We start from the raw sequence: 27,670 nt of genomic DNA on the forward strand, positions 1-27,670 counted from the left end.
GGGATAAAGAGCTGCTGACGACTGCTCCTATTTGTGCATCCATCGTCATGTCTGAGTCGAAGATGACTCCGAGACTTTTGATTTTTTTGCTTGGTGCGATGGTTTGTCCGAGGATGGTGGGTGGTGTCCATGTGGTCCTAGAAATGGATTTCTTATTTGCATGAAGGATGAGTAGTTCTGTTTTCGATCCGTTAAGTTTGAGGGAGCTTTCGGGTCATCCAATTGTCGATCAGTGTGAGGCACTTTCCAAGTTCATGAAATTGGTCTTTTTTGTTGGTGATTCGAAGGTAAAGCTGCGTGTCGTCCGCATAGGAGTGGTAGCGCAGGTCCTGTTTGCTGATGATTTTGAGGAGCGGGCGGATGTAGATGTTAAAGAGTACAGGTGAGAGGGGTGATCCTTGCGGGACTCTGCATGTGATGGTCCGTGTTTCTGATGTGAAATCTCCAAGTTTCACGGTCTGAGTGCGATTTTCCAGGAAAGATGCGAACCCCGGTAGGGCTGCGTCAGAGACTCCTGCTACTTCTTTGAGTCGCGCAGCACTAGGAGACAGGATTCTCCGTCATCTGCTGCTTCAAGGGCGTCATTCCATATCTTGAGAAGAGCCGTTTCTGTGCCGTGGCCTGGGCGAAAACCTGATTGTAGAGGATCTAGGAGTTTGTGGTCGTCCAAGTGGGGCTGGAGCTGTTGCACTACTGCTTTCTCCATGATCTTGGAGATCGTGTTCAGGCTTGTTACCGGTCTGCGCTGGTTTGGGTCTTTTGGATCGAGGTTGGGCTTCTTTAAGAGAGGTTTTATTATGCCTTGTTTGAGGTTGTTCGGAACCATCCCTTCCCTGAATGATTGGTTTATGATGTGCGTTATGGTGGGTGCCAAGATGTCCGTGCATTCTTTCAAGAGTTTTGTCGGGATGATGTCGTTTGGGGATGTGTTGTCTCGGAGGCTTCCGATGATGTTTTTTGTGGTGTCGATGGTAATTGGGATCAGCTCGAAATTCATCGAAGTTTTGTTGATTTCTTCTTCTTGCTGTATCTGAGTGGGGTTTGTGTTTTTTTTCTGTTGAACTGTTGCCCGAATCTTTTCAATTTTGTCGATAAAAAAGTCAGATAGTTCGTTGCAGAATTCTTGTGTCTCACTTGCTGGGGGCTCCAAACAGGAGGGGTTCATAGCCTTAGAGACTATTTTAAAAAGTTCCCGTGGATGGTTTATGGCTTTGGAGATGGTGTTTGCGAAATGGTCTTTTTTGGCTTTAAAGATCGCTTTGTGGTAATTTTTGGTGAGGGTTTTGTACTTTGTGAGGTTTTCTTTTGATGGGTTCCTCCTCCAGGCTCCTTCAGCTCTTCTGCGGCAAACTTAACCCCTTAGCGCCCCCCAGTGGTTAACCCCTTCAATGCCATTGTCATTTTCACAGTAATCAGTGCTTTTTTATAGCACTGATCGCTGTATAAATGACAATGGTACCAAAATAGTGTCAAAAGTGGCCGATGTGTCCTCCATAATGTTGCATTTGCGATAAAATAACTAATTACTAATAATAATTAAAAAAAAATGCCATAAAACTATCCCCTATTTTGAAGACGCTATAACTTTTGCGCAAACCAATCAATATATGCCAAAAATATGTAGAAGAATACGTATCGGCCTAAGCTGAGAAAGAAATTTGTTTTTTTAAATATTTTTGGGGGATTTTTATTATAGCAAATAGTTAAAAATATTGATTTTTTTTCAAAATTGTCACTCTATTTTTGTTTATAGCGCAAACAAAAAAAAAAAAAGGACACACGCCAGGCACGGAGGTGTTATTTCAGCGGGGGTCAACTGCAAAAAAAAAAAAAAAATCCTGGGGAGAGTCGGGATGGTGTCACCCCTCTAGCGGGTGTCACCCGGGTGCGGACCGCACCCCCTGCACCCGCCTAGCAACGCCTCTGCAGTAAGGACAGTGTGCAATACATGCAAAATAGAATACAATTATATAAACATAACTTAAAAATTTCCTTTACGTAATAAAAACAAAATACGTTGCTAAATATCTTGGTGTGACAGACTGCGTCCCGAGGAAAAGATATTACCCAATGATCCACAGGAATCTGACAATTTCTGAATCATTACCATTCAGGATTCCAAGAGTGTGTCACACCGGGCTCTTTTCTTACTGTTACGTGAACTGGAATTCTACATGTGGTGTAACTTGTACATAGTGTTATGAGAAACAGTGTGTGTCATGGGCAATTTTGACTTATTCATACTGGCCCGGATTCCAGAAGCAATTGCGCCTGTGTAACCCTAGTTACACAGCGCAATTGCTTACTTGCCCCGGCGTAACGAATGCTCCTCCTGATTCAGGAACCTCGTTAGGCCTCGTTAACCTCGTTACGCCGACTGCAGCCTAAGGGCTCTTTCACACGTCCGTTCCGTCCGTCCGTTTTTTGGACGTCCGTTAACGGACCGCAATGCTTCCCTATGGGTTAACGTCCGTTAGCGGATGAGCATCCGCTAACGTCCGTTAGCATCCGTCTGCGTTAAGTTCCGTTTTTTTGGACGGAAGAAAACCCTATTTTTCTTCCGTCAAAAAAACGGAACGGACGAAAAACGGATGATCCGTTTACCATCCGATCCGCTAACGCCGTGTGCGGCGTTTGGTATGAATCCTGAGGGGGAAGTCCCCGCCGGATTTTAAATAAAAATCCGGCATGGGTTCCCCCCCTCGGGAGCATACCGGGCCCTTAGGTCTGGTATGGGTTGTAAGGAGACCCCCCCCCTACGCCGAAAAAACGGCATAGGGGGTCCCCCTACAATCCATACCAGACCCGTATCCAAAGCACGCTACCTGGCCGGCCAGGAAAGGAGTGGGGACGAGCGAGCGCACCCCCCCCCCTCCTGAGCCGTACCGGGCTGCATGCCCTCAACATGGGGGGGGTTGGGTGCTCTGGGGCAGGGGGGGCGCACTGCGGCCCCCCCACCCCAGAGCACCCTGTCCCCATGTTGATGAGGACAGGGCCCCTTCCCGACAACCCTGGCCGTTGGTTGTCGGGGTCTGCGGGCGGGAGGCTTATCGGAATCTGGGAGCCCCCTTTAATAAGGGGGCCCCCAGATACCAGCCCCCCACCCTAAGTGAATGGATATGGGGTACATCGTACCCCTACCCATTCACCTGGAGGCAAAAAGTTAAAGTTAATAAACACGACACAAGGGTTTTTAAAATAATTTATTAGTCTGCTCCGGAGGCCCCCCCTGTCTTCTTTATTAGCTCTTTCGCCAGTGGGGGGGCTTCTTCTTTGACGTCTTCGGGTGGGGGGCCGCTCTTCTTCGCCGCCGTCTGGTTCTCTTCCACCGCCGGGGGGGGTCGCTTTTATTCCTCCCGCTGTCCGGTGCCTTCTCCTTCAGCGCTGAACGTCTTCTTCTTCTTCTTCCGTGCTGTGACGTCGTCTTACTTATATAGGCCTCACAGTCCCATCATGCTCCGTACCTACCCATGTGATACCTACCCACGTGGGTAGGTACCGGAGCATGATGGGACTGTGAGGCCTATATAAGTCAGATGCAAGCCGCGCACCCGTCATTGCAGCGAGAAGAGGCGACGTGTCAACATCGGGAGAAGAGAAGAAGAAGACGACGTCACAGCACGGAAGAAGAAGAAGACGTTCAGCGCTGAAGGAGAAGGCACCGGACAGCGGGAGGAAGAACCGGGGTGCGCCGAGTCAACATCGGAGAGCGGCAAACATAGAAGAAGACCCCCGGAGAGCGGAGAAGACCCCCGGATAGCGGAAGAAGAAGCACACCACCCCCCGCCGAAGACGTCGGAGGAAACCCGCCGGGGGGGCGCTTTTATAAAAGCGACCCCCCCGGCGGTGGAAGGGAACCAGACGGCGGCGAAGAAGAGCGGCCCCCACCCGAAGACGTCAAAGAAGAAGCCCCCCCCTGGTGAAAGAGCTAATAAAGAAGACAGGGGGGCCTCCGGAGCAGACTAATAAATTATTTTAAAAACCCTTGTGTCGTGTTTATTAACTTTAACTTTTTGCCTCCAGGTGAATGGGTAGGGGTACGATGTACCCCATATCCATTCACTTAGGGTGGGGGGCCGGTATCTGGGGGCCCCCTTATTAAAGGGGGCTCCCAGATTTCGATAAGCCTCCCGCCCGCATACCCCGACAACCAACGGCCAGGGTTGTCGGGAAGGGGCCCTGTCCTCATCAACATGGGGACAGGGTGCTGTGGGGGGGGGGGGCGCAGTGCGCCCCCCTGCCCCAGAGCACCCAACCCCCCCATGTTGAGGGCATGCAGCCCGGTACGGCTCAGGAGGGGGGCCGCTCGCTCGTCCCCACTCCTTTCCTGGCCGGCCGGGTAGCGTGCTTTGGATACGGGTCTGGTATGGATTGTAGGGGGACCCCTACGCCGTTTTTTAGGCGTAGGGGGGGTCTCCTTACAACCCATACCAGACCTAAGGGCCCGGTATGCTCCTGAGGGGGGAACCCATGCCGGATTTTTATTTAAAATCCGGCGGGGACTTTCCCCTCAGGATTCATACCAAACGCCGCACACGTGTAGAATTGGCGGGAATCCAAGTCGGATCTCCCGTCGCTTCTATGACGTGCTTGCTGGAATGTGCTTTTACTATTCCAGCGAGTGCGAGATGTCGGCACCCTGTCGCCGAGAATCAGCGCGATGCCGTCGTGCTAAAAACACATTCTCGGCGGCAGGCACTGTATGTAAAAAGCCCCCCCAAAAAAATAAAAAAACGGATGAAAAAACGGATGGAAAAACTGATGGAAAAACTGATGAAAAACTGTCAAAAAACGGACGAAAAACTGATGGAAAAACGGATCAACTGATGAAAAAAAAACTGATCTAAAAAACTGAACTGACGTGTGAAAGAGCCCTAAGATATGCGTGGCATAAGGCTCTTCACGCTCACTTTGAAGCAAATTACGTCCTTGCGACGTCATTTGCCGCAATGCACGTCGGGAAAGTTTCCCGACGGAGCATGCGCTCTACGATCGGCGCGGGAACTCGCCTAATTTAAATGATTCCCGCCCCCTACGGGATCATTTCAATTGCGCGCGCTAACGCCGGGCATTTTGCCGGCGCGCCCACGCAATTTACGGAGCTACTGCTCCGTGAATCAAGGGCAGTGCAGTAAATTTGCGGTGGCGCAGGGCAAAAACGTTGCCCTGTGCCTCTGTAAAAAAAAAGCGCAATTGTACCTGAATCTAGCCCACTGTAATTGTCCTCAAAGTACACAGGCCTAAATGGGCCCAAGTCCCCCGGGTGATACACACAGTTTGTCCTGATCCATGTTGGCAAAAATACCGCCAGGTTCAGGAGGTCAGAAAAGGGTGGTCACCAGTTTAGACAGGTGATATACATTTTTTACATACCGTATTTATCGCGGTATAACGCGCTCCCGCGTATACCGCGCACCCCTAAAGTTGCCCCGAATCCTGTGGAAAAAAAGTTTTTTTTGTACTTACAGTTTTGGTGTCTTGCGCGGCGTCCATCGGCGGCCTCGTCGGGTCCGGCGTCCGTCTGTGGCTTCGGGTGTCCTCTTCGTCGGGTCCGGCGTCCTTCTGCGGCTTCGGGTGTCCTCTTCGTCGGGTCCGGCGTCCGTCTGTGGCTTCGGGCGTCCTCTTCGTCGGGTCCGACGTCCTTCTGCGGCGTCCTCGCGTCCTCCCCGCTCGTTTCCCGCGCCGAGTTTGAATACTGCGCCGACATATACCGAGTGCAATACACTCGTGTATCGTCGGGCAGGCTTGGCAACTCTCGCGCTGACGTCCTGTACGCTCAGGACGTCAGCGCGAGAGGCGCCGAGACTGCCCGAAGATACACGAGTGTACTGCGCTCGGTATATGCCGGCGCAGTATTCAAACTCGGCGCGGAAAAGCGGGTATCAGCGTATATCGCGCACCCACGATTTTGCCCTGATTTTCAGGGCAAAAAAGTGCGCGGTATACGCCGATAAATACGGTATATATTTTTTATTGCCCCCACTTGTCAGCCTCATTTTTTATATATTTTTGGGGGATATTTATTATAGCAAATAGTTAAAAATATTGCTTTTTTTTTCAAAATTGTCACTTTTTTGAAGCCTCGTGATTGTGTAGTCAGGGATTGAAGTGATGCATGACCCTGACTACACGATCACGAGGCTTCAATATGAAACACAAGATGTTGTTTTCTTGCACTTCCAACCATCTGTGCAGAGTCATGTGTTATGTTTTATGTATAGTAGAAATCAGTATTTATCTTATTTATTTTATTTTGTCGGGCATTGTACACGATTGGATAGGTTTAGATCTGTTCTAGTGATTTGGTAGAACCTCCACATGCGATCCGAATCCTGGCCGCCGGTGGAGGTTTTCCATGACTTTAACGATTTTATGATATGTACACCGACACCGACAATCTCGAGGTTTTTCATATATAAGCAGAGATATATATATATATATATATATATATATATATATATATATATATATATATATATATATTCCATCTACCTTTATATATCTGCTTATTTACATGGAGATTGGTTTATCAGCGATATTTCATTGCCTTTAAATTATTATATACAAACTATTAGCCAGATTCAGAGAGAGTTACGCCGGCGTATCAGTAGATACGCCGTCGTAACTCTGAGTCTGCGCCGTCGTAAATTTAAGTGTATTCTCAAATTGAGATGCACTTAAATCTAGCTAAGATACGACGGCAGGCGCCGTCGTATCTTAGCTGTCTATTTAGGCCGGCCGCTAGGGGCGTGTACGCTGATTTTCGCCTAGAATGCGTAAAAATCAGCGAGATACGCCTATTCACGAACGTACGCTTGCCCGTCGCAGTAAAGATACGCCGTTTACGTAAGGCGTTTTCACCAAAAAGCGGGCGCAGCCAATGTTAAGTATGGACGTCGGAACCGCGTTGAATTTATACATTTTTACGTCGTTTGCGTAAGTCGTTCACGTAGAAACCAATAAGTCTTTGCGGCGTAATTTGCAGCATGCGCACTGGGATACGTCCACGGACGGCGCATGCGCCGTTCGTTCAAAACGTCAATCACGTCGGGTCACGATTCATTAGCATAAAACACGCCCACCTCTTCACAATTTGAATTAGGCACGCTTAGGCCGGCACATTTATGTTACGCCGCCGTAACTTAGGACGCAAGTGCTTTGTGAATACAGCACTTGCCTCTCTAACTTAGGCTCCATTCACACCTAGGCGTATTTACGCCCGACGCTCGATACGCTGGAGGGGAGAAATACCATTGCCCTCTATGGAGATGGTTCACATCTCCACGCCGAACGCCGAAACGCCGAACGCCTGAAGCTCAAAACAAGTCCCGGACCCTTTTTTTCAGGTGGCTTCGGCGTTCGGCATAGGAGATGTGGACCTGGGGGTTAATGGGGGTTAAAATCGCGGTGTTTTGTCTCCTCAAATCGCGGTACAAAACGCCGCAATTTGTTACCGCAATTCGCGGGACAAAACGGCACGATTAGGTGTGAATGCAGCCTAACGGCGGCATAGCGTATATGCCATACGCTACGCCTGCCTAACGTTAGGCAGGTCTACGTGAATCCAGCTATATGTGTTAATATAAGGGCCCTTTCACACGGTGTCCGCTTTGCTCAGCGGGGATCCTCCGTAAAATCAATGCTGAGCTGGCAGCTGACTGGGCTGTCCCCGCACACTGTGCAGGGACCGCCCTGTGTTTCCTCCACTCTCCCCTATGGGGGGATCGGACGAACACGGACCGTATGTCCGTGTTCATCCGATCCGATCCGGCAGACGGAAGAAAAATAGGATTTTCTTCCGTCCGCAAATGCGGATCTTTGCGGAGGCGGACAAATTACGGGTGTCAGTGGATGGTCATCCGCTGACACCCGTAATCACATAGGGACCCATGTATGTCCCGTTTTCATCCGCAAACGGACGGATGAAAATGCGGACATACGGTCCATACGTGTGAAAGGGCCCTAAGGCTTAAAAGTGAGTATACTCTAGTCTAGAGACACCACTATTTACATCATGCTGACACTATAGTCAGGATATACATTATATTTAGTAAAAAACGTTTTAAAGTGAGACTATGGCCATTTAACCAATAACACATCACCAATCGATCTATTTAAATTTATTTAGATTTATTTCATTTCATTTAAATTTCTACATATTTAGGTTTATTTCTTCCTTATTATATAGATTCGCACATTTTTCTGTATTTTGCATTCTTATGTATTCACATCTTCACATATATAAGATTACAGTTGTATCGTTATTCACGGTCATGTTTTACAATGGATACACATTTATGCTTTTATAGTTGATGATTATTTCTTTATAGGTATCACTTTTGACACTCATATGCTAACTGTTAAGTGGGTTACACGCCTAGTTTATATACAGATTTCATTCCACACTAATATACAGTTTTGCATATTTAGATCCAAATTGTCATTATAACACTTACACGGATAATTTATTCTATATATTTATTACACAAGGATTTTTTCCTGTTTTTTTTTTTCACATTATTTTCAAATTTTTCACCATCTTCACATTTTTTCCATAACCTTCCATATTAGTGAAGGGTTAATGGTTTAAAGTATGCTCACACCCTTAAAGTGGATGTAAACCCTTTTTTTTTTTATGTCACATTGTAGAGTATAAGATTTCCTATCATCTGTGCCCAGTCTTGCCACACAGAGTTAATCCAGCTCTGAGCAATCCTCTTTTATTGTTCGGTGAAAATTAACAGACTTCCAGATAAAAACCTGTCTAAATAAAAAGTCCTTTCCTCTCTCCTTGCTTTGAGTGACAGGTTATTTACATATCTAGCTTGGACATGTTTATCATATGTTATGTTATGTTTATCATAATATGAGGTGATCCACAGTTCATTGTGTATATTACCAGGAGGTGTTATGTGGGGGAGGGGTGGATTTCTCACTTTTTATACTGTGGATCACCTCATATTATGATAAACATAACATAATATAAGTTGCTAAATGTACCTTCATTAAATGTAACCATATTGCTACACTTAGAGGCGCCTCTCTTATCTTTTATACTCAGATGTGACATGATGCTACTCTTATATCAAGACATCGCTTGTATATCAAGGCAAAATGTATTAAAACATTTTGCTTGTCTTGCAAAACGCTCTCAAACCAAGTTACTCTCAAACCAAGGTTTTACTGTATATATTGGGCCAGATTCAGGTAGAATTGCGGCGGCGTAACGTATCGTAGATACGTTACACCGCCGCAAGTTTTCATCGCAAGTGCCTGATTCACAAAGCACTTGCGATGAAAACTACGCTGGCAGCCTCCGGCGTAAGCCCGCGTAATTTAAATGGGCGTGTGCCATTTAAATTAGGCGCGCTCCCGCGCCGGACCTACTGCGCATGCTCCGTTTTGCAATTCCCGTCGTGCTTTGCGCGCAGTGACGTCGTTTTTTCGAACAGCTATGCGCGTAGCGTAATTCCGTATTCCCGGACGGCTTACGCAAACGACGTTCATTTTAAAATTTCGACGCGGAAACGACGGCCATACTTTATACAGCAATATGATTGCTATGTAAAGTTAAGGCAGGTTAAATAACGACTAACTTTGCGACGGGAAACTAGACTAGCGGCGACATATCGAACGCGAAAATCCGTCGGGAATCGCCGTAACTTCTAATTTGCATACCCGACGCTGGTTTACGACGCAAACTCCCCCCGACCGCCCACGCAATATATACGTCGGCAGAATGGCACAGACAGGCATCATCACGTACCTTTAACCACTTGAGACCCGCGCTATTGACAAAAGACTTCAACAGCGCGGCTCTCAGGTGCCAACTGGACCTCTTTGGACGTCATTTAAAGTGCATTACCCGCGTGCGCCTCTGGGGGGCGCGCAGCGGGTAAACACTGTCCCGGCGCATCGCTCAAGAGCCGATGCGTGTACCTGGCGGCCACGATGTCCGCCGGGTACACGCGATCGTCGGGAACACAGCAGGGACGTGGATCTGTGTGTGTAAACACAGAGCTCCACGTGCTGTCAGAGGAGAGGAGACCGATCTGTGTCTCTTGTACATAGAGACACAGCATCGGTCACCTCCCCCAGTCACCCCCCTCCCCCCACACAGTTAGAACACACCCAGGATACACATTTACCCCCTTCCTCACCCCCTAGTGTTAACCCCTTCCCTGACAGTCACATTTATACAGTAATTAGTGCATTTTTATAGCACTGATCGCTGTATAAATGTGAATGGCGCCAAATTTGTGTCAAAAGTGTCCGATACGTCCGCCGCAATATCGCAGTCCCAATAAAAATCGCAGATCGCCGCCATTACTAGTAAAAAAAAAAAATAATAAAAAAAAATCATAATTCTGTCCCCTATTTTGTAGGCGCTATAACTTTTGCGCAAACCAGTCGCCTATTGCGATTTTTTTTTTTTTTTTTTACAAAAATACGTCGAAAAATACGTATCGGCCTTAACTGAGAAAAAAAATAGTTTTTTTAAAAAAAAAATTGGGATATTTATTATATATTATATTTAGTGTTGAGCAGAATATGCCATATTCGATTTCGCGATATATCTCGAATATATATTCGAATATTCGAGATATATTCGCTAAATTCGAATATTCGTGATATTTTATCGAAATTAAATGATTGCGATTTTTCGCTATTGCGAATGCGAAAATAATTGCGATTTTTTGATAACTGCGGTAGGAGCACTCTGATTGGCTCAGAATATTCGTGATATTTTATCGAAATATCGCAACATGCGAATGCGATATTTATTGCGCAATTTCGAGAAATGCTGTAGGAGCACTCTGATTGGCTCAGAATATTCGTGATATTTTACAATACAAAATAATTGCGAATATTCGGCAAATGCGGAAGGAGCACTCTGATTGGCTCAGAATATTCTTGATATTTTACAATACAAAATAATTGCGAATATTCGGCAAATGCGGAAGGAGCACTCTGATTGGCTCAGAATATTCGTGATATTTTACAATAGAAAATAAAAAGTGTTTTGCATTGGTGGTGATTCTTTACTCTATCCATCTGTCACAGCCGTTTGTCAATCAAACACCTTAAAGATTGAACACGTTCATGCAGCATGCTTTGGACTTTTTTTCACTTCACATATCAAAGACATTTTTATGAAAGATTATTTTTCTATTATTGGGACTATATTTCTTTATATATTTGTTTCACTGTGTATTTCACAAGTTATTTGCGCTTGCTTATTTTATAATTTGCCCACATGTCTTGTCACTAGACATATTTTTTATTCTTGTAGAGCGACTCCATTTTCTGTCTTGTATTAAATTATGTTGTATAACATTTTTGAGTTGCTGCTGTATTCTCCCCTTTTTTTAAGGTATGCGCAATTTTTTCCTTCTTACAAAAAAAAATAATATCAAACATACAAATATTCATAACAGAAACATACACAAAGCCCCCCCCTTTTGCATCAGAGACAATCAGAGTTCTCCTACCACAGTTATCGAAAATTCGCAATCATTTTCGCATTCGCAATAGCGAAAAATCGCATTTTTTTTTTTTTTCAATTTGGCAACATAAAAGGATCGCCTCAGCTTAGCTACTCGGCCCAGGGTCTCTAATCATACCAGCAATGCTTTTAGACGTCGATAGGATGTGATCTGTTTTAAAAATCAAATTGAAAAAATGCGAATATTCGGAATTGCGAATATTCACCGCGAAATTCGAAATATAGCGCGATTTCTCGAATATGCTATATTCGAGTCGAATATTCGCAATGCGAATATTCGTGAGCAACACTAATTATATTATATATATATTTTTTTAATTGTCGCTCTTTTTTTGTTTATAGTGCAAAAAATAAAAACCGCAGAGGTGATCAAATACCACTAAAATAAAGCTCTATTTGTGGGGAAAAAAAGACGTCAATTTTGTTTGGAAGCCACGTCGCACGACCGCGCAAATGTCAGTTAAAGTGACGCAGTGCCGGAAGCTGAAATTTCCCCTTGGCACAAAGGGGGTTTATGTGCCCAGTAAGCAAGTGGTTAAATACCTGCCGTGTGGTGCGCTCGCGACCCTGCAGCCTTCCCTGTTTGTCGGACCGCGGGTCCCATGGACTCGATGGCCGTGGGGTTTCCTGCGATCGTCTCACGGAGGTATAGAGCGGCGAGATGCATCTCCTTGCTCTGCCTAGTGAAAATGACACTGATCTCCGCTCCGTGTACTCGGAGCCGAGATCAGTGTCATGTGACATAGAGCCCATCCCCCCCTACAGTTAGAAACACAAGGCAGGGAACACTTAACCACTACAGCGCCACCTACTGGTTAACCCCTTCACTGCCATTGTCATTTTCACAGCGAACAGTGCATTTTTATAGCACTGATCGCTGTGAAAATGACAATGGTCCCAAAAATGTGTCCGATGTGTCCACCAGAATGTCACAGTCACGAAAAAAAATCGCTGATCGCCGCCATTACTAGTAAAAAATTAAAATAATTAATAAAAATGCAATAAAACTATCCCCTATTTTGTAGACGCTATAACTTTTGCGCAAACCAATCAATAAACGCTTATTGCGATTTTTTTTTACCAAAAATAGGTAGAAGAATACGTATCGGCCTAAACTGAGGGAAAAAAAACGTTTTTTTTATAGATTTTTGGGGGATATTTATTATAGAAAAAAGCAAAAAATATTGAATTTTTTTTCAAAATTGTCGCTCTATTTTTGTTTATAGCGCAAAAAATAAAAAACGCAGAGGTGATCAAATACCACCAAAAGAAAGCTCTATTTGTGGGGAAAAAAGGACGCCGATTTTGTTTGGGAGCCACGTCTCACGAACGCGCAATTGTCAGTTAAAGCGACGCAGTGCCGAATCGCAAAAAGTGGCCTGGTCTTTGACCACCCAAATGGTCCCGGGGCTGAAGTGGTTAAATGTAACCATATTGCTACACTTAGAGGCTCCTCTCTTCTTTTTTATACTCAGGTGTGACATGTTGCTACTCTTATATCAAGACATCGCTTGTATATCAAGGCAAAATTTATTAAAACATTTTGCTTGTCTTGCAAGACGCTCTCAAACCAAGTTACTCTCAAACCAAGGTTTTACTGTACGGACACACAATGACAGCGGGCGGCAGTAGTGTATTTAGGTTTTGTGCTGCCCTAGGCCTGACTAAACTCGCGCACCCCCTAATATGAACCACCCCTTCCTGTCAAGGCCACACCCATTTCTGTTTAATTTTCGGGTGGGGACACTAGTTCTGAGGGCCTGGGGGGGCATTGGATTCCATTAATTTGCATAGATTTCCTCTCACTTCCTGTTTGGCTATGGGGCAGGAAGTGAAGGGAAATCTCTGCAATGGGACAGGGATGGTAAAAAAATAAACTGACAGGGGCTCTTACCCTCCCTTACCTTATCCAAAATGAAAAATGAAAAAAAGTGTTCTCTATAGTTCTATTTTAAGCACACATTTCTGATAATTTTATGGAGAGGACTAAGAAGATATAACCATGCCAATGGTGCAGCAGAAAACATATAGCACAGTGAGGAAGGTTTGTGGTCCAGGCTGATAGAACAGTCAAAATTAGAAACTGCTTGCGTTACACTAACAGTGTAGCACAAGCCGGCGGGGACTCTTTCCGTGCTGCCCCCCTGAACAGTGCTGCCCTAGGCCTGGGCCTTGTTGGCCTAGGCCAGGATACAGCATTGGTGGGCGGTCCATCAGGGCCGTCTTAATAGCATCATGGGCCCCTGGGCAAGGTAATGCTCTGGGGCCCATACAATGATGACAGTGCAGGTAAACAGACACAGGGCCGGCCTTAGGTGTTCAGGCGCCCTGTGCGAGCTAACCCTGTGGCGCCCCTCCCCCCAGACCGCTACACACAGACCACTACACAATACATACTGGCCACCACACACAGATCACTACACAATACACACTGACACTACAGCATTGGTGCATTTTACTATAGGAGGCATTGGTGAACTACAATGCCCAGCATTTTAGTCCCACCAATGCCTCCTATAGTAAAATGCTGGGACTTGTAGTCCACCAATGCCCCTATAGTAAAATTATGGGCCTTGTAGTCCACCAATGCCTCCTATAGTAAAAGCCATAGCATTTTACTATAGGAGGCATTGGTGGGACTAAAAGGCCCAGCATTTTACTATAGGAGGCATTGGTGGACTACAAGGCCCAGCATTTTACTATAGGAGGCATTGGTGGACTACAAGGCCCAGCATTTTACTATAGGAGGCATAGCACATTACACACTGACTTTCTGGCTGCTCCCTCCCTCTTCCCAGACCAATACCTACTCCCCCGGGCCAGCAGCAAAAACTCACGAGGGAGACGAGTCTCTCACCTTTTTTTTCCCCTCCTCTGTGTCAGCTTACCCCCTCCTCCTCTGTGTCACCCCCCCTCTTCCTCTGTGTCACCCTACCCCCCTGCTCTGTGTCAGCTTACCCCCCTTCCTCTGTGTCACCCCCCCTTCCTCTGTGTCACCCTCCCTCCTCTGTGTCACCCCCCCTTCCTCTGTGTCACCCCCCGTCCTCTGTGTCACCCCCCCCCTTCCTCTGTGTCACCCTCCCTCCTCTGTGTCAGCTACCCCCCCCCCCCCCCCTCGCAGTGCCCAGGTGTGCCCTCACATTAAGACAGCCCTGCGGTCCATAAGTTAGGATGACCAGACATCCCCAGTTTCAGGGGACAGTCCCCTGATTGAGGACACTGTCCCCGGACCAAGTCTGTCCCTGGTTTTTTCCCCAGATTGGATTTAATAGGGGGCAGGGGCAATTTCAAAGACAGTCAGTGCAGAATTAAAATAAAAAAAATTGAATTACACCCCCCCCCCCGCTCCGCCGTGCCTACTAGCATAGAGGGGTTGTATTTTTCCTATATCTGTGCCCCTTTCTGATGATCATGTGCTGGTCGGAGCGGAGGGAATATTTCTTCAGTTTCGGGCGCATGCCCATTCAGCTTCGCTCGCATGTTCTTCTGCCTTGGCTCAAATCCTGGCCAGCCACCTGCCTATCTCCTTCCCTTCCCTGGCGGAGTGATCTTCCTCCGCTCCCCATCCATTAGTAGCCGGGGCCCGAAGAGTAAGACTTGAGAGGCTGTGAGGCGGGCGGACAGAGAGTCGCTGATTGTTGCCATTACTAGTAAAGAAAAAAGATGTCCCCAGATTTCATTTTAAAAATCTGGTCACCTTACCATAAGTGGTTAAATGAGTGTGAATACCGTAGATGGCGGTCAGGGCCAGATTAAGAACATCATGGGCCTGGTGCTGAGGATTTTGGTGGGGCCTTTTATAAATAATAAATAAATGCGTGGGAATGACATGAACGCAGCCCAGCCAAGGCAAGTGACCAAAGGCACAGAACCCAGAAGGAAGACCGGGTGAAGATGGAAGTGTCCAGGCCCCGCCTGATTCATCGCAGCACTGGAGGGCTCAGTCTGAAAATTGAAGTGTACACTAATGTGCTAATATGCTGGGCATACTTGTACGTTGTGGCATAACCTACCCCAGGGCCTCTAAAAAGTAGTAATGTCAGGAAAGTTTACTACCGCTTTATTATCACAGGATCCCAGGAGCCTCTCATGGGGCCCCTACTGACCCGGTGGACGGTGGCCCTTGGGCAGTACCTAAGTGCACAGTTGCCAACATTTAAAAAATATTTTCAGGGCCACTTTTTTATATAAGTGCTATATTTAGAGTAGCTGAGATCCCCGATGTTCCTCTATACATCATAGTAGTAATCACAAAATTAAATGAGTACTAATAATGGGGCAGAACAAATATGAGAACTGATATTTCCTTTAGTTGAACTAACAAAAGTGTGTCCATTCTAGAGCCGGTAACATTGAGGATATTCAGTATAATTTTAAAGAACTGTTTTTGTGGGTAAGCGACATAGGGGAGGAGTATGGACGGTATATAAGTGGGAAGTATGTGCAGGTGAGGGAGAGGAATGTGGAGGGTCTAACAGTGGGCACTATGTACAGGAGAGGAGTGCAAAGGGTACGGAAAAAAGCACTATGTACAGGAGAGGAGTGTGAAGGGTATGACAATGGGCAGTATGTACAGGAAGAGTGTGGGGGTATGACAGAGGGTAGTACGTACCAGAGAGAAGTGTGGAGGGTATGATGGGGCAGTATGTACAGGAGAGGAGTGTGGAGGGTATGACAGTGGGCATTATGTACAGGAGAGTAATGTAGATGGTATGATAGTGGGCAATATGTATAGGAGAGGAGAGTGGAGGGTATGACAGTGAACACTATGTATAGGAGAGGAGGGTGGAGGGTATGACAGTGGGCACTATGTATAGGAGAGGAGTGTGGAGGGTATGACAGTGAGCGATATGTATAGGAGAGGAGTGTGGAGGGTATGACAGTGGGCACTATGTATAGGAGAGGAGTGTGGAGGGTATGACAGTGAGCAGTAATTACAGGAGAGGAGTGTGGAGGGTGCGACAGTGGGCACTATGTACAGGAGAGAAGTGTATGACAGAAGGCACTATGTACAGGAGAGGAGTGTGAAGGGTATGACAGTGGGTGCTCTGTATAGGAGAGGAGTGTGGAGGGTATGACAGTGGGCGCTATGTATAGGAGAGGAGTGTGGAGGGTATGACAGTGGGCACTATGTACAGGAGAGGAGTGTGTAGGGTATGACAGTGGGCACTATGTATAGGAGAGAAGTGTGGAGAGTATGACAGTGGGCACTATGTACAGGAGAGGAGTGTGGAGAGTATGACAGTGAGCACTATGTACAGAAGTGGAAGGATATTTAGGGACTGCGTAGTGGTTAAGCGGGTCATACATGGATTGAAATGACGCCAAATATGCAGAAACCAGCCATAGTCGATCTATGTATGGGCTAGCTGGTTTTACACAAGTCAATCTATTAATCGACTTGAGTACAACCAGCCTGTTAGGTTTTTCCCAAAACAATCAGTGCTGCCAGCTATAGTTAGCAACACTGATCATTGTACGCACTGGCAGAACACAATAACACTGCAGGAGTGATTCCCCCATCCACAGGTCAGCAGGTGAGAGGGTGTGTGGGGACAGGCTGGGGAGAGATACTAGTCAGTGGCTGGGTAGGCACTGGTAGTATCAGAGCCAGATACACACAGGTTACATACGCCACGATCGTTAGAGCGAGATCAATAATTCTAGTACTAGACCTCCTCTGTAACTCTAAACATGTAACCTTAAAACAATGTAAAGCATCGCTTAGGATACCAAAAAAAATCGTGCTAACTTAACTAACTAGTGTTTTTTTTAATGAATAAATTATTATTATTTTTTTTAAACATTTTTGAAGAATTGCTGCGCAAATACCGTGCTAGAGCTGCACAATTAATCGTTAAAAAAATTGTGATCTCGATTCAACCCCCCTGATGATCTTCAATGCAGAGTTTGTTGATTCTTTCATATAAGTGGAGAGACTTTCAGCTGTCAAAAGAAAATATCTGGGCAGTCTGCCAAGTTTTTAACAGGAAACATTGTAACTAACACTTCCTTCTTAGATCAAAGGGATACACTTCTGTGTGTAAAGAAAAAATCTGGGCAGTCTGCGAAGTGTGTAAACAAAATGAAACATTGTAGCTAACTAACATTGTAACTAAATGTAACCACTTAAAGTTCAACACGTGTTTCTTAAATTAAAAAGCAATATTATTTGCTAGAAAATTACTTGGAACCGCCAAACATTATATATATTTTAGCAGAGACTCTAGGGAATACAGTGGCTATTTCTGCAATATGTTATGTCACACTGCATTTTCCCACTTCAATGAATAATAAAAACCATAAAAACAAAACAGTGAAGTTAGCCCATTTTTTTTTGTTTGATTTTTTGTTTTAATGTGAAAGATGATGTTACGCCGCAAGAATCGTGAGAGAATCGTGATCTATCTTCTAAGCAAAAAAATTGCAATTCTCATTTTAGCCAGAATCGTGCAACATAAAAAGTGCAAAGACCATGCCTACCCCCAAATGTGGGGTTTCTGTGACCTCTGGTCGTCGAGCTACAACCCCCCAAAGTCGATCTTTTTTTTTTTTTTTTTTTTAGCAAATGGGCCTATCTTGAGAAAGGGGCCTGGAGCTGCAGCTCCATCAGCCCCCTTATTAATCCGGCCCTGATGGAGGTGAGGCTGCTTCGGGCACGGGCTGGGGACCCGAGTATTGTAGAGGTTGGAGGGAAGGGGAATCTCCAAATAACCAAAAATCCGTCTGAATTTGTATTTGGACCAAAATGAATTGTACGTGTGTAAAAAATACACAAAAACATATTAAAAAAATCACAAAAAGATGACAATACATTGAGATTTGTGATGTTGTCAATAGATACAATAGATCAATGCCAAATATCGATACTGTGTAACGATATAAGGTTTTTCTTTACTGTTGGAAAATTATAGCTGTTGCCGTAACCAAACACAAACTCTGCGGTGCTCCGCTCCTCCCTCACCACGTGTGACTCGTGAGTGATTCCTTCTCTCTCTATATAATGCAGATCACTATGACTCAGGATCACAGAGCGAGGAGACTGCAGAGGAGGAAGGTAAGACGAGATCTTCTATGTATTCCTATTCATATTATACATTCACACGTGTCTGCGTTTGATGGGCACAGTGAGGCTGCAATTGATGTTTGTTTTTTTTCTGAATTTTTCAGTTTGTTTACCGTCACAATCCTGTTCTTATTTTCTATTAGCAGATCTTTGTACATAGAATAGAATTTCTTTAATGATTTCATACTTGTGGAGTCATTGTGACTTGGGCCCCTTTCACACTGGGGCGGTAGCGGTGGTGGCAGTAAAGCGGTGACAATTTTTAGCGGCGCTTTACCGCTAATTTCGCAGCAGTATTCGTCTGCTAGGGTGGCGGTTTTACCCCTCGCTAGCGGCCGAAAAAGGGTTAAAAACCACCGCAAAATGCCTCTGCAGAGGCGCTATGCTGGCGGTATAGCCGCGGTGTCCCTATCGGGGCTTTCACACTGGAGAAACAGCAGCCGCTGTTTCAGGTCAGTTTACTTGGAGCTCGCAGTTCACTCAGGTGTGTTAGAACGGTGAATGAATAGTCGCTTTCCTAACACTGAACTGCCTCTCCGCCAATCAGGTGCTCGGGTCTGTTACCTGTCACCTGACAGGCGCCGCTATTGGACATGTATCAGGAGAGGACAGGAGGAGAGGAGACGCATAAAGGACCCCGTTCGTCGCCATCACCTGCTGCCCCACCGAGACAGGGTAAGTGCCAGGCAGATAGTGAGCGGGCGGGATGTCACAGTGGCAGCATTTGATGGGCACACTGGCAGCATTTGATGGCACAGTGGTAGTATTTAATAGGCACACTGACATCATTTGATGGCACAATGACAGCATGTGATGGGCACAATGACAGCATTTGATGGCACAGTGGCAGCATTTGATGGCCACACTGGCAGCATTTGATTGGCACACTGGCAGCATTTAATGGGCACACTGGCAGAATTTGATGGCACAGTGGCAGCATTTGATGGGCACACTGGCAGCATTTGATAGTACAGTGGCAGCATGTGATGGGCACAATGACAGCATTTGATGGGCACGCTGGCAGCATTTGATGGGCACAATAGCAGCATTTGATGGCACAGTGGCAGCATTTAATGGGCACACTGGCAGCATTTGATTGCACAGTGGCGGCATTTGATGGGCACAGTGGCGGAATTTGATGGGCACAGTGGCAGCATTTGATGGGCACAGTGGCGGCATTTGATGGGCACACTGGTGCCATTTGATGGGCACACTGGTGGCATTTGATGGGCACAGTGAGGCTGCAATTGATGTTTTTTTTTTGAATTTTTAAGTGTATTTGCCCCCCCCCCCCCCAAAAATGATGGGACTTGTAGTTTCACAACAGCTGGAGGGCCACCAGTTTGAGACCCTTTATTTAGAGGCTTTCCCCTCATTTCTGTTCTTTCTGACACCCGTCGAATACACAGACAGTAGGGTGATTTCCATCGCATTCACACTAGAAAAACTGAAACAAGTATAAACCTCCTAAATGAGGACAGCTGTGAAAAAGTTGATAGAGAAGTCCTATGTTTTAGAAAGAACATATGACACATCGCTTGTTCTATCACTATAATGTACATTATATCTGACGTTTTTTTATTTTCTGCTTTGCAGGTACCAAGAAACCTATCCATGGTTAACTTCTATATATTATTGGCATTTGCTTTGATCAACATTGTACTTTTTGCTGCGATGTGGACGGTTCATTCTGCCAGAGGTGAGATGTCAAGGACACTGTTATGTACGGGACATCACACAATGATATGGGATGCTGGGACCAGGCCCGCATTTACTCCCTTTGCTGCCCCAAAGCCAGGTCCTTCAATGCCGACCCCCCCTCCAAAAAAAAAACCTGAAAGTCCCCCAACCCGTGCCCATTATTGCAGCCTTACCGTGCCCTCATTTCAGCCTCCCTCACCATGATTGGTGCCTTACTGTGGCCCCATTGCAGCCCCCCTCACCATCGTTACGGCCCCCCTCATCATCGTTACGGCCCCCCTCACCATTATTGCAGCCCCCCTCGTCATCGTTACGGCCCCCCTCACCATTATTGCAGCCCCCCTCATCATCGTTACGGCCCCCCTCACCATTATTGCAGCCCTCCTCACCATCGTTACGGCCCCCCTCATCAACGTTACAGCCCCCCTCACCATTATTGCAGCCCCCCTCATCATCGTTACGGCCCCCCTCACCATTATTGCAGCCCTCCTCACCATCGTTACGGCCCCCCTCATCAACGTTACAGCCCCCCTCACCATTATTGCAGCCCCCCTCATCAACGTTACAGCCCCCCTCACCATTATTGCAGCCCCCCTCATCAACGTTACAGCCCCCCTCACCATTATTGCAGCCCCCCTCATCATCGTTACGGCCCCCCTCATCATCGTTACGGCCCCCCTCACCATTATTGCAGCCCCCTCATCATCATTGCAGCCTTACTAATATTGGAAAATAACGCTAGGTCTTATTTTCGAGGTAGGTCTTATTTTCGGTATATATAATTATATTTTATTTGGAAACTACAAAAAAAAGTGTTTTTGTAAAGCGATCAGATTATAGTTGTATTTCCAAACTTAGGATATGAACATTTAGGGCCAGATTCACGAAGAATCGCGGCGGCGTAACGTATCCTAGATAAGTTACACCGCCGCAATTTTTCATCGCAAGTGCCTGATTCACCAAGCACTTGCGATGAAAACCTACGCCCGCGGCCAATGGCGTGTGCCATTTAAATTAGGCGCGCTCCTGCCCCGGACCTACTGCGCATGATCCGTTTCCGAACTTCTGCCGTGCTTTGCGCGCCGTGACGTCATTTTTATGAACGGCGACGCGCGTAGCGTACTTCCGTATTCCCGGACGGCTTACGCAAATGGCGTTGATTTTTAAATTTCGACGCGGGAACGACGGCCATACTTTAGACAGCAATGACTAAAGTTCTAGGCACCAAAAAAAAAAGTGTAACTTAGCGACGGGAAACTATACTAGCGGCGACGTAGCGAACGCGAAAAACCATCGTGGATCGGCCGCAACTCCTAATTTGCATACCCGACGCTGGTTTACGACGCAAACTCCCCCCAGCGGCGGCCGCGGAACTGCATCCTAAAATCCGACAGTGTAAAACAATTACACCTGTCGGATCTTAGGGATATCTATGCGTAACTGATTCTATGGATCAGCCGCATAGATAGAAACAGGGATACGACGGCGTATCAGCAGATACGCCTGCGTATCCCTTTTGTGAATCTGGCCCTTAATTCCTGCAGACAACTCGCCAAAATATTCCCTTTCCTTACCAATGCTAGTTACAAATTGGACCCAGCTTATATTTGCCCCCCTAAAATGAGGCTCATTGATGGAACCACCAACACCAATGTAAATCTTGTGTATTTTCCGATTTTAGGGAAGTGCGGCGCCTGCCCAGAGGTCTTCCTTGAAGCTCCATGTGAAGATGACTGGATCTGGTACAGAAAGAAATGTTATTATTTCTCCAAGCAATATAATGAGTGGCAAAACAGCCAGGACTTCTGTGTCTCCCACAATGCATCACTCGCCCTTATCGATTCCCAGGAAGAGCTGGTGAGTTGATCGGTGTTCATGTCTGTGTGACAATTCAGGTTTGAGTGACCTCGTACCATGATGGGTTCTCCTGGGTTTGGGGGAAGATCTGACCTCCTCCAATACAGTGTTCAATCACTTATATATTACATGAGAAGTGGTCTCCAAACTGCAACACGAGGGGCCGATGTGGCACTTTGCTTGCTTTTTATCTGACGCTTGGGGCACTATGCTTCCCCCTGACATCAACAATGAGTCACCATTCCTCCCACTGACACCAATGATGGGGCACTATTCCTCCAAAACTAGTCTACAAATCTTTGGTCTCCAAACTATGGCCCGTGGGCCGGATGTGGCCCTTTGCTTGCCTTTTATCCAGCCTTTGTGACACTATTCCTCCCACTGATACCAATGATGGGACACTATTCCTCCCACTGAGACCAATGATGGGACACTATTCCTCCCACTGACACCAATGATGGGACACTATTCCTCCCACTGATACCAATGATGGTACACTATTCCTCCCACTGACACCAATGATGAGACACTATTCCTCCCACTGACACCAATGTTGGGACACTATTCCTCCCACTGAGACCAATGATGGGACACTATTCCTCCCACTGAGACCAATGATGGGACACTATTCCTCCCACTGACACCAATGATGGGACACTATTCCTTCCACTGATACGTCCAGTTGCCACATTGCTTGGTGACACGTGGGCAGTAAACGTTATTGGGAGCAGGTTGGAGAAATTGGACTGTGTGCCAATCACCTTATAGTTTGGGCATTTAACTGGGTGTAGTAAAGAATCCAATCAAATTGTTCCTCAATGGTTGTCAAAGGACACAAACCCATCACACCCAGCCAGCTTGTGCTGGGGCACTATTCCTCCAAAACTAGTCTACAAATCTTTGGTCTCCAAACTATGGCCCGTGGGCCGGATGTGGCCCTTTGCTTGCCTTTTATCTAGCCTTTGTGACACTATTCCTTCCACTGACACCAATGATGGGACACTATTCCTCCCACTGACACCAATGATGGGACACTATTCCTCCCACTGACACCAATGATGGGACACTATTCCTCCCACTGACACCAATGATGGGACACTATTCCTCGCATCCATCGCGTCACGATTTTCCGAAAGTAGCCAAACGTCGGTGCGCAGGCGCAGTATAGAGTACCGCAGTACCGACGTTCGGCTTCTTTCGGCTACTCGTGATGCAATGGATGCGACCGTCGGAAGCCTGTCGGAAGACTGTCAATCAAAATAGGAACGCCCAGTCCTGAAGACCCATACCCGGAAGCGACAGAGAAGATCGCTCTCTGAAACGGTAAGTACAGCTTCGATTTTAAAACAACTAGCCAATTCCCCTTGACAAAATGAGCATCAGTCTAAGGGTAACATTTTTTTTATGGGTGAACTCCCGCTTTAAGGTAGATATTAAGGTAAAAAAACATATTTTTGTTATTTTCGATATAATAAGGGCAAATTATTTAGTCACATCACCCCCTGCCTCCATCCCCCTCTGCCACCAACACCCCCTGCCTTCACCCCTCTCTGCGGTGCCACAATCCCCCCCTGCCTTCAATCACCCCCAAGCCCCTTGCCTCCAATCACCCCCTGCCTCCATCGTCCCCTGCCTCCATCCCCCTCTGCGGTGCCCCCAACAACCCCTGTCTCCATCCCCCACCCTCTGCGGTGCCACTAACACCCTCTGCCACTAACACCCCCTGCCTCCAATCTACCCCTGCCTCCATTGCCCCCAAGCCTCCATACCCCTCTGCGGGGCCACCGCAGCCACCATCACCCCCTGCCTCCAATCTCCATGCTCAGTTTTTACTGGCACATTCCCGCAACCATGGACATTTACGAACGGGGGGAAAAAAGTGCCTGTTTTTACGAACTGTCTGTAAAAATACGGACGGTTGGCAACACTGCGTGAGGTACATTGGATAAATGTTCTTAATACTATTACTCCTCCTCCATATGTCCTGCTTCAACTACTATATTTACGGAATCCTGCAAATCTGTATATCAACTTATGAAGTGTACACCAAAAGACCACATGGTGACATGAAACCAACAACAATTTCTTGAGAATAGAACCTTCTAGTAGGCCTTCAATGACCCAGCTGGAAGACATATGGTAGTCCCACAAAGTCCACCCATATTATCTCTTGTCAACACACAGATTTCTATTATATGTGAATGGGTTTTGTATTCCTGGAAAAAAAGGTTGTCACCTGGGTCCAAACTGATCACGTCCAGTTGCCACATTGCTTGGTGACAAATGGGCAGTAAATGTTATTGGGAGCAGTTTGGAAAAACTGGACTGTGGCCAATCACCTTGTAGTTTGGGCATTTAACTGGGCGTAGTAAAGAATCCAATAAAATTGTTCCTCAATGGTTGCCAAAGGACACAAACCCATCACACCCAGCCAGCTCGTGCTTATTAGTCCTAACGTTTACTTCAATTTTTTCCCACCAGGAGTTTCTTCAACGATTCAAAGGCTCATCAGATCACTGGATTGGTCTGAAGAGAGAAGATAATGGGGGGCTCTGGATGTGAACAAATGGATCCGTATTTAATGACACGTAAGTCTGGTTTCTATGAAATGGAAACTTCGGGCCAGATTCACAAAAGAGATACGACGGCGTATCTCCTGATACGCCGTCGTATCTCTGAGATACGATTGTCGTATCTATGCGACTGATTCATAGAATCAGGTTACGCATAGATAGCCCTAAGATCCGACAGGTGTAACTGTGTTACACCGTCGGATCTTAGACTGCAATTCTAGGCCGGCCGCTAGGTGGCGATTCCATTGCGGTCGGCGTAGAATATGCAAATGACTAGTTACGCCGATTCACGAACGTCCGCTTTGCCCGTCGATCTAAATTTACGTCGTTTCCGTAGAGATGCGTCGTGTAAAACTAAGCATGCCCTCTAGGTGGTCTAACCAATGTTAAGTATGGCCGTCGTTCCCGCGTCAAATTTTTAAATTTCACGTCGTTTGCGTAAGTCGTCCGTGAATGGCGCTGGACGCCATTTACGTTAACGTCGAAACCAATGACGTCCTTGCGACGTCATTTAGCGCAATGCATGTCGGGAAATGTTAGGACCGGAGCATGCGCAGTACGTTCGTCGCGGGAACGCGCCTAATTTAAATGGTCCCCACCCCATTTGAATTAGGCGGGCTTGCGCCGGGCGGATTTACGCTACGCCGCCGCAAGTTTACAGGTAAGTGCTTTGTGAATCAAGCACTTACGCTGTAAACTTGCGGCGGTGTAACGTAAATGGGATACGTTACGCCGCCGCAGCGTAATGCAATTGTATGTGAATCTGGCCCTTGGTGTTGGATCAATTATCGAAATTATTTCAATATTTTTTTAATTCTTAAACAAATGATATAAAAATATTAAGGGCCAGATCCACAAACGAGTTACGCTGGCGTATCTAAGCATACACACGAACGTGTTTCTCGTCGAAAACCAGCCCGACGAGACTCCCGGCAAGGAAATTGAGACTCCCAACAAGAAAAAAGAGAACATGTTCTCTTCTTTTCTCGTCGAGATCCACAACAGTTTTTTCTACGAAAAACATAGGCCCCGTACACACGACCAGTTTCCTCGGCAGAATTCAGCTTCCGACCGAGTTTCTGGCTGAATTCTGCCGAGAAACCCGGCCGTGTGTACACTTTCGGCCGAGGAAGCCGACGAGGACCTCGGCGAGGAAATAGAGAACATGTTCTCTATTTCCTCATTGTTCTATGGGAGAACTCGGCCCGTTGAGGTCCTCGGCGGCTTCAGGGCTGAACTGGCCGAGGAACTCGATGTGTTTGGCACGTCGAGTTCCTCGGCCGTGTGTACGGGGCCTCACACACGACCGTTTTCCTCTGCAAAAAAGCTCTGCCACCAATTTTCTTGATGGATTTTGCCGAGGAAAAACGGTCATGTGCACGAGGCCTGACACCACGTTCCCATACTTTGGGGCTCTTAATGTGGGGGTAGAGTGAAGTTCCCCTTTAACATCTCTTTCATGTTTTTTTGGTTTGCTATTTATACTCTTCAACTCATAATATATATATTTTTTTAACTCTTAGGGCCAGATTCTCGTACAGCGGCGTATCTTTGCGGCGGCTTAACGTATCCGATTTACGTTACACCTCCGCAACTTAGACGGGCAAGTGCTGTATTCTCAAAGCACTTGCTCCGTAAGTTGCGGCGGCGTAGCGTAAATCGGCCGGCGTAAGCCCGCCTAATTCAAATTTGGAACAGGGGGGCGTGTTTTATGTAAATGTTCTGTGACCCGACGTGATTGACGTTTATCACGAACGGCGCATGCGCCATCCGTGGAAATCTCCCAGTGTGCATTGCTCCTAATACGCCGCAAGGACGTATTGGTTTTGACATGAACGTAAATTACGTCCAGCCCCATTCACGGACGAGTTACGCAAACAACGTAAAATTTCCAAATTTCGTCGCGGGAACGACGGCCATACTTAACATTGGTACGCCGCACTTACGCCACCATATAGCAGGGGTAACTATACCCCCGGGAAAAGCCTAACGTAAACGGCGTAATTGTACGGCGTCGGCCGGGCGTGCGTTTTCGTGAGTTTGCGTATCTAGCTGTTTTACATATTTTGACGCGTAAATCAGCGTACACGCCCCTAGCGGCCAGTGTAAATATGCAGTTACGATCCGATGGCGTAAGAGACTCACGCCGGTCGGATCTAATACAAATCTATGCGGAACTGATTCTAAGAATCAGGCGCATAGATACGACGGCGCAACTCAGAGATACAACGGCGTATCTGGAGATACGCCGTCGTATCTCCTCTGAGACTCTGGCCCTTACATTTTTGCCAAATTTTTGAAAGTTGATGTATTAGTAAATTAAACCCTTGAATAATTTGAGATGTTAGTTGTTGTACGGAATTGTCCTCACCAGCTCTCTGGGTTCTCCTCCAGGTTCCACATCGATGGGGTGTCCCCATGCGTGTTCCTCAATCGGGAGCGGGTCTCCAGCGCAGCCTGTTACTCCGATCGTTATTGGATTTGTAACAAGCCGGACCGGCAAAATGAAAGATGACGATTGGGCTTTGTGCGACTCAGAGAATGACTGGCTTACGGGCAACTGACTTCCTAATGTTTGGTCATCAAGTGAGAAGACTTCCTTCAGGACCACACATACAACAATTGAGCAAATATTAGAAGAAATTGAAATGGCGCCACTCTCATAATGGACACGACCAGAGGCGACTCTTTAATTAGGGAAATTAGGCGGCGGCCTAAGGCCTTGCACTCATAGCGGCCTTGCGGTCGCCTAATTTGCCTCTGCTCAATCACCGTGTGCTAGATCCGTGCAACTTTCTGCAGCCATTTTTATTTGCTTGAATTGTTTTTACCCATTATGGGCATGAGTGGGGCCCCTGCGTCTAAGTTTTGCTTAAGGCCTCACAAAGCCTAGAGCCGCCTCTGGACAAGACTACAACAAATTCTGGTGTTGACCGATTTATCAATTCAATTGCCAACTAGATTTGG

The 27,670-nt window shown here is 46.6% G+C and overlaps 1 protein-coding gene across 1 annotated transcript; it reads left to right on the forward strand.

Annotated features, from left to right (window-relative positions):
* Nucleotides 1–20,160: 20,160 nt before the first annotated feature.
* On the forward strand, nt 20,161–27,516 carry LOC120910327 (C-type lectin domain family 2 member D-like). The gene is made up of 4 exons (XM_040322101.1): nt 20,161–20,271; nt 21,955–22,130; nt 24,612–24,718; nt 27,098–27,516. The coding sequence occupies exons 1-3, from the start codon at nt 20,187–20,189 to the stop codon at nt 24,690–24,692; spliced, it is 342 nt and encodes a 113-aa protein (XP_040178035.1). The 5' UTR covers nt 20,161–20,186; the 3' UTR covers nt 24,693–24,718; nt 27,098–27,516.
* The last annotated feature ends 154 nt before the right edge of the window (nt 27,517–27,670 follow it).

This window comes from Rana temporaria, chromosome 8 (genome assembly GCF_905171775.1).
Source record: "Rana temporaria chromosome 8, aRanTem1.1, whole genome shotgun sequence".
Lineage (NCBI taxonomy): Eukaryota > Metazoa > Chordata > Amphibia > Anura > Ranidae > Rana > Rana temporaria.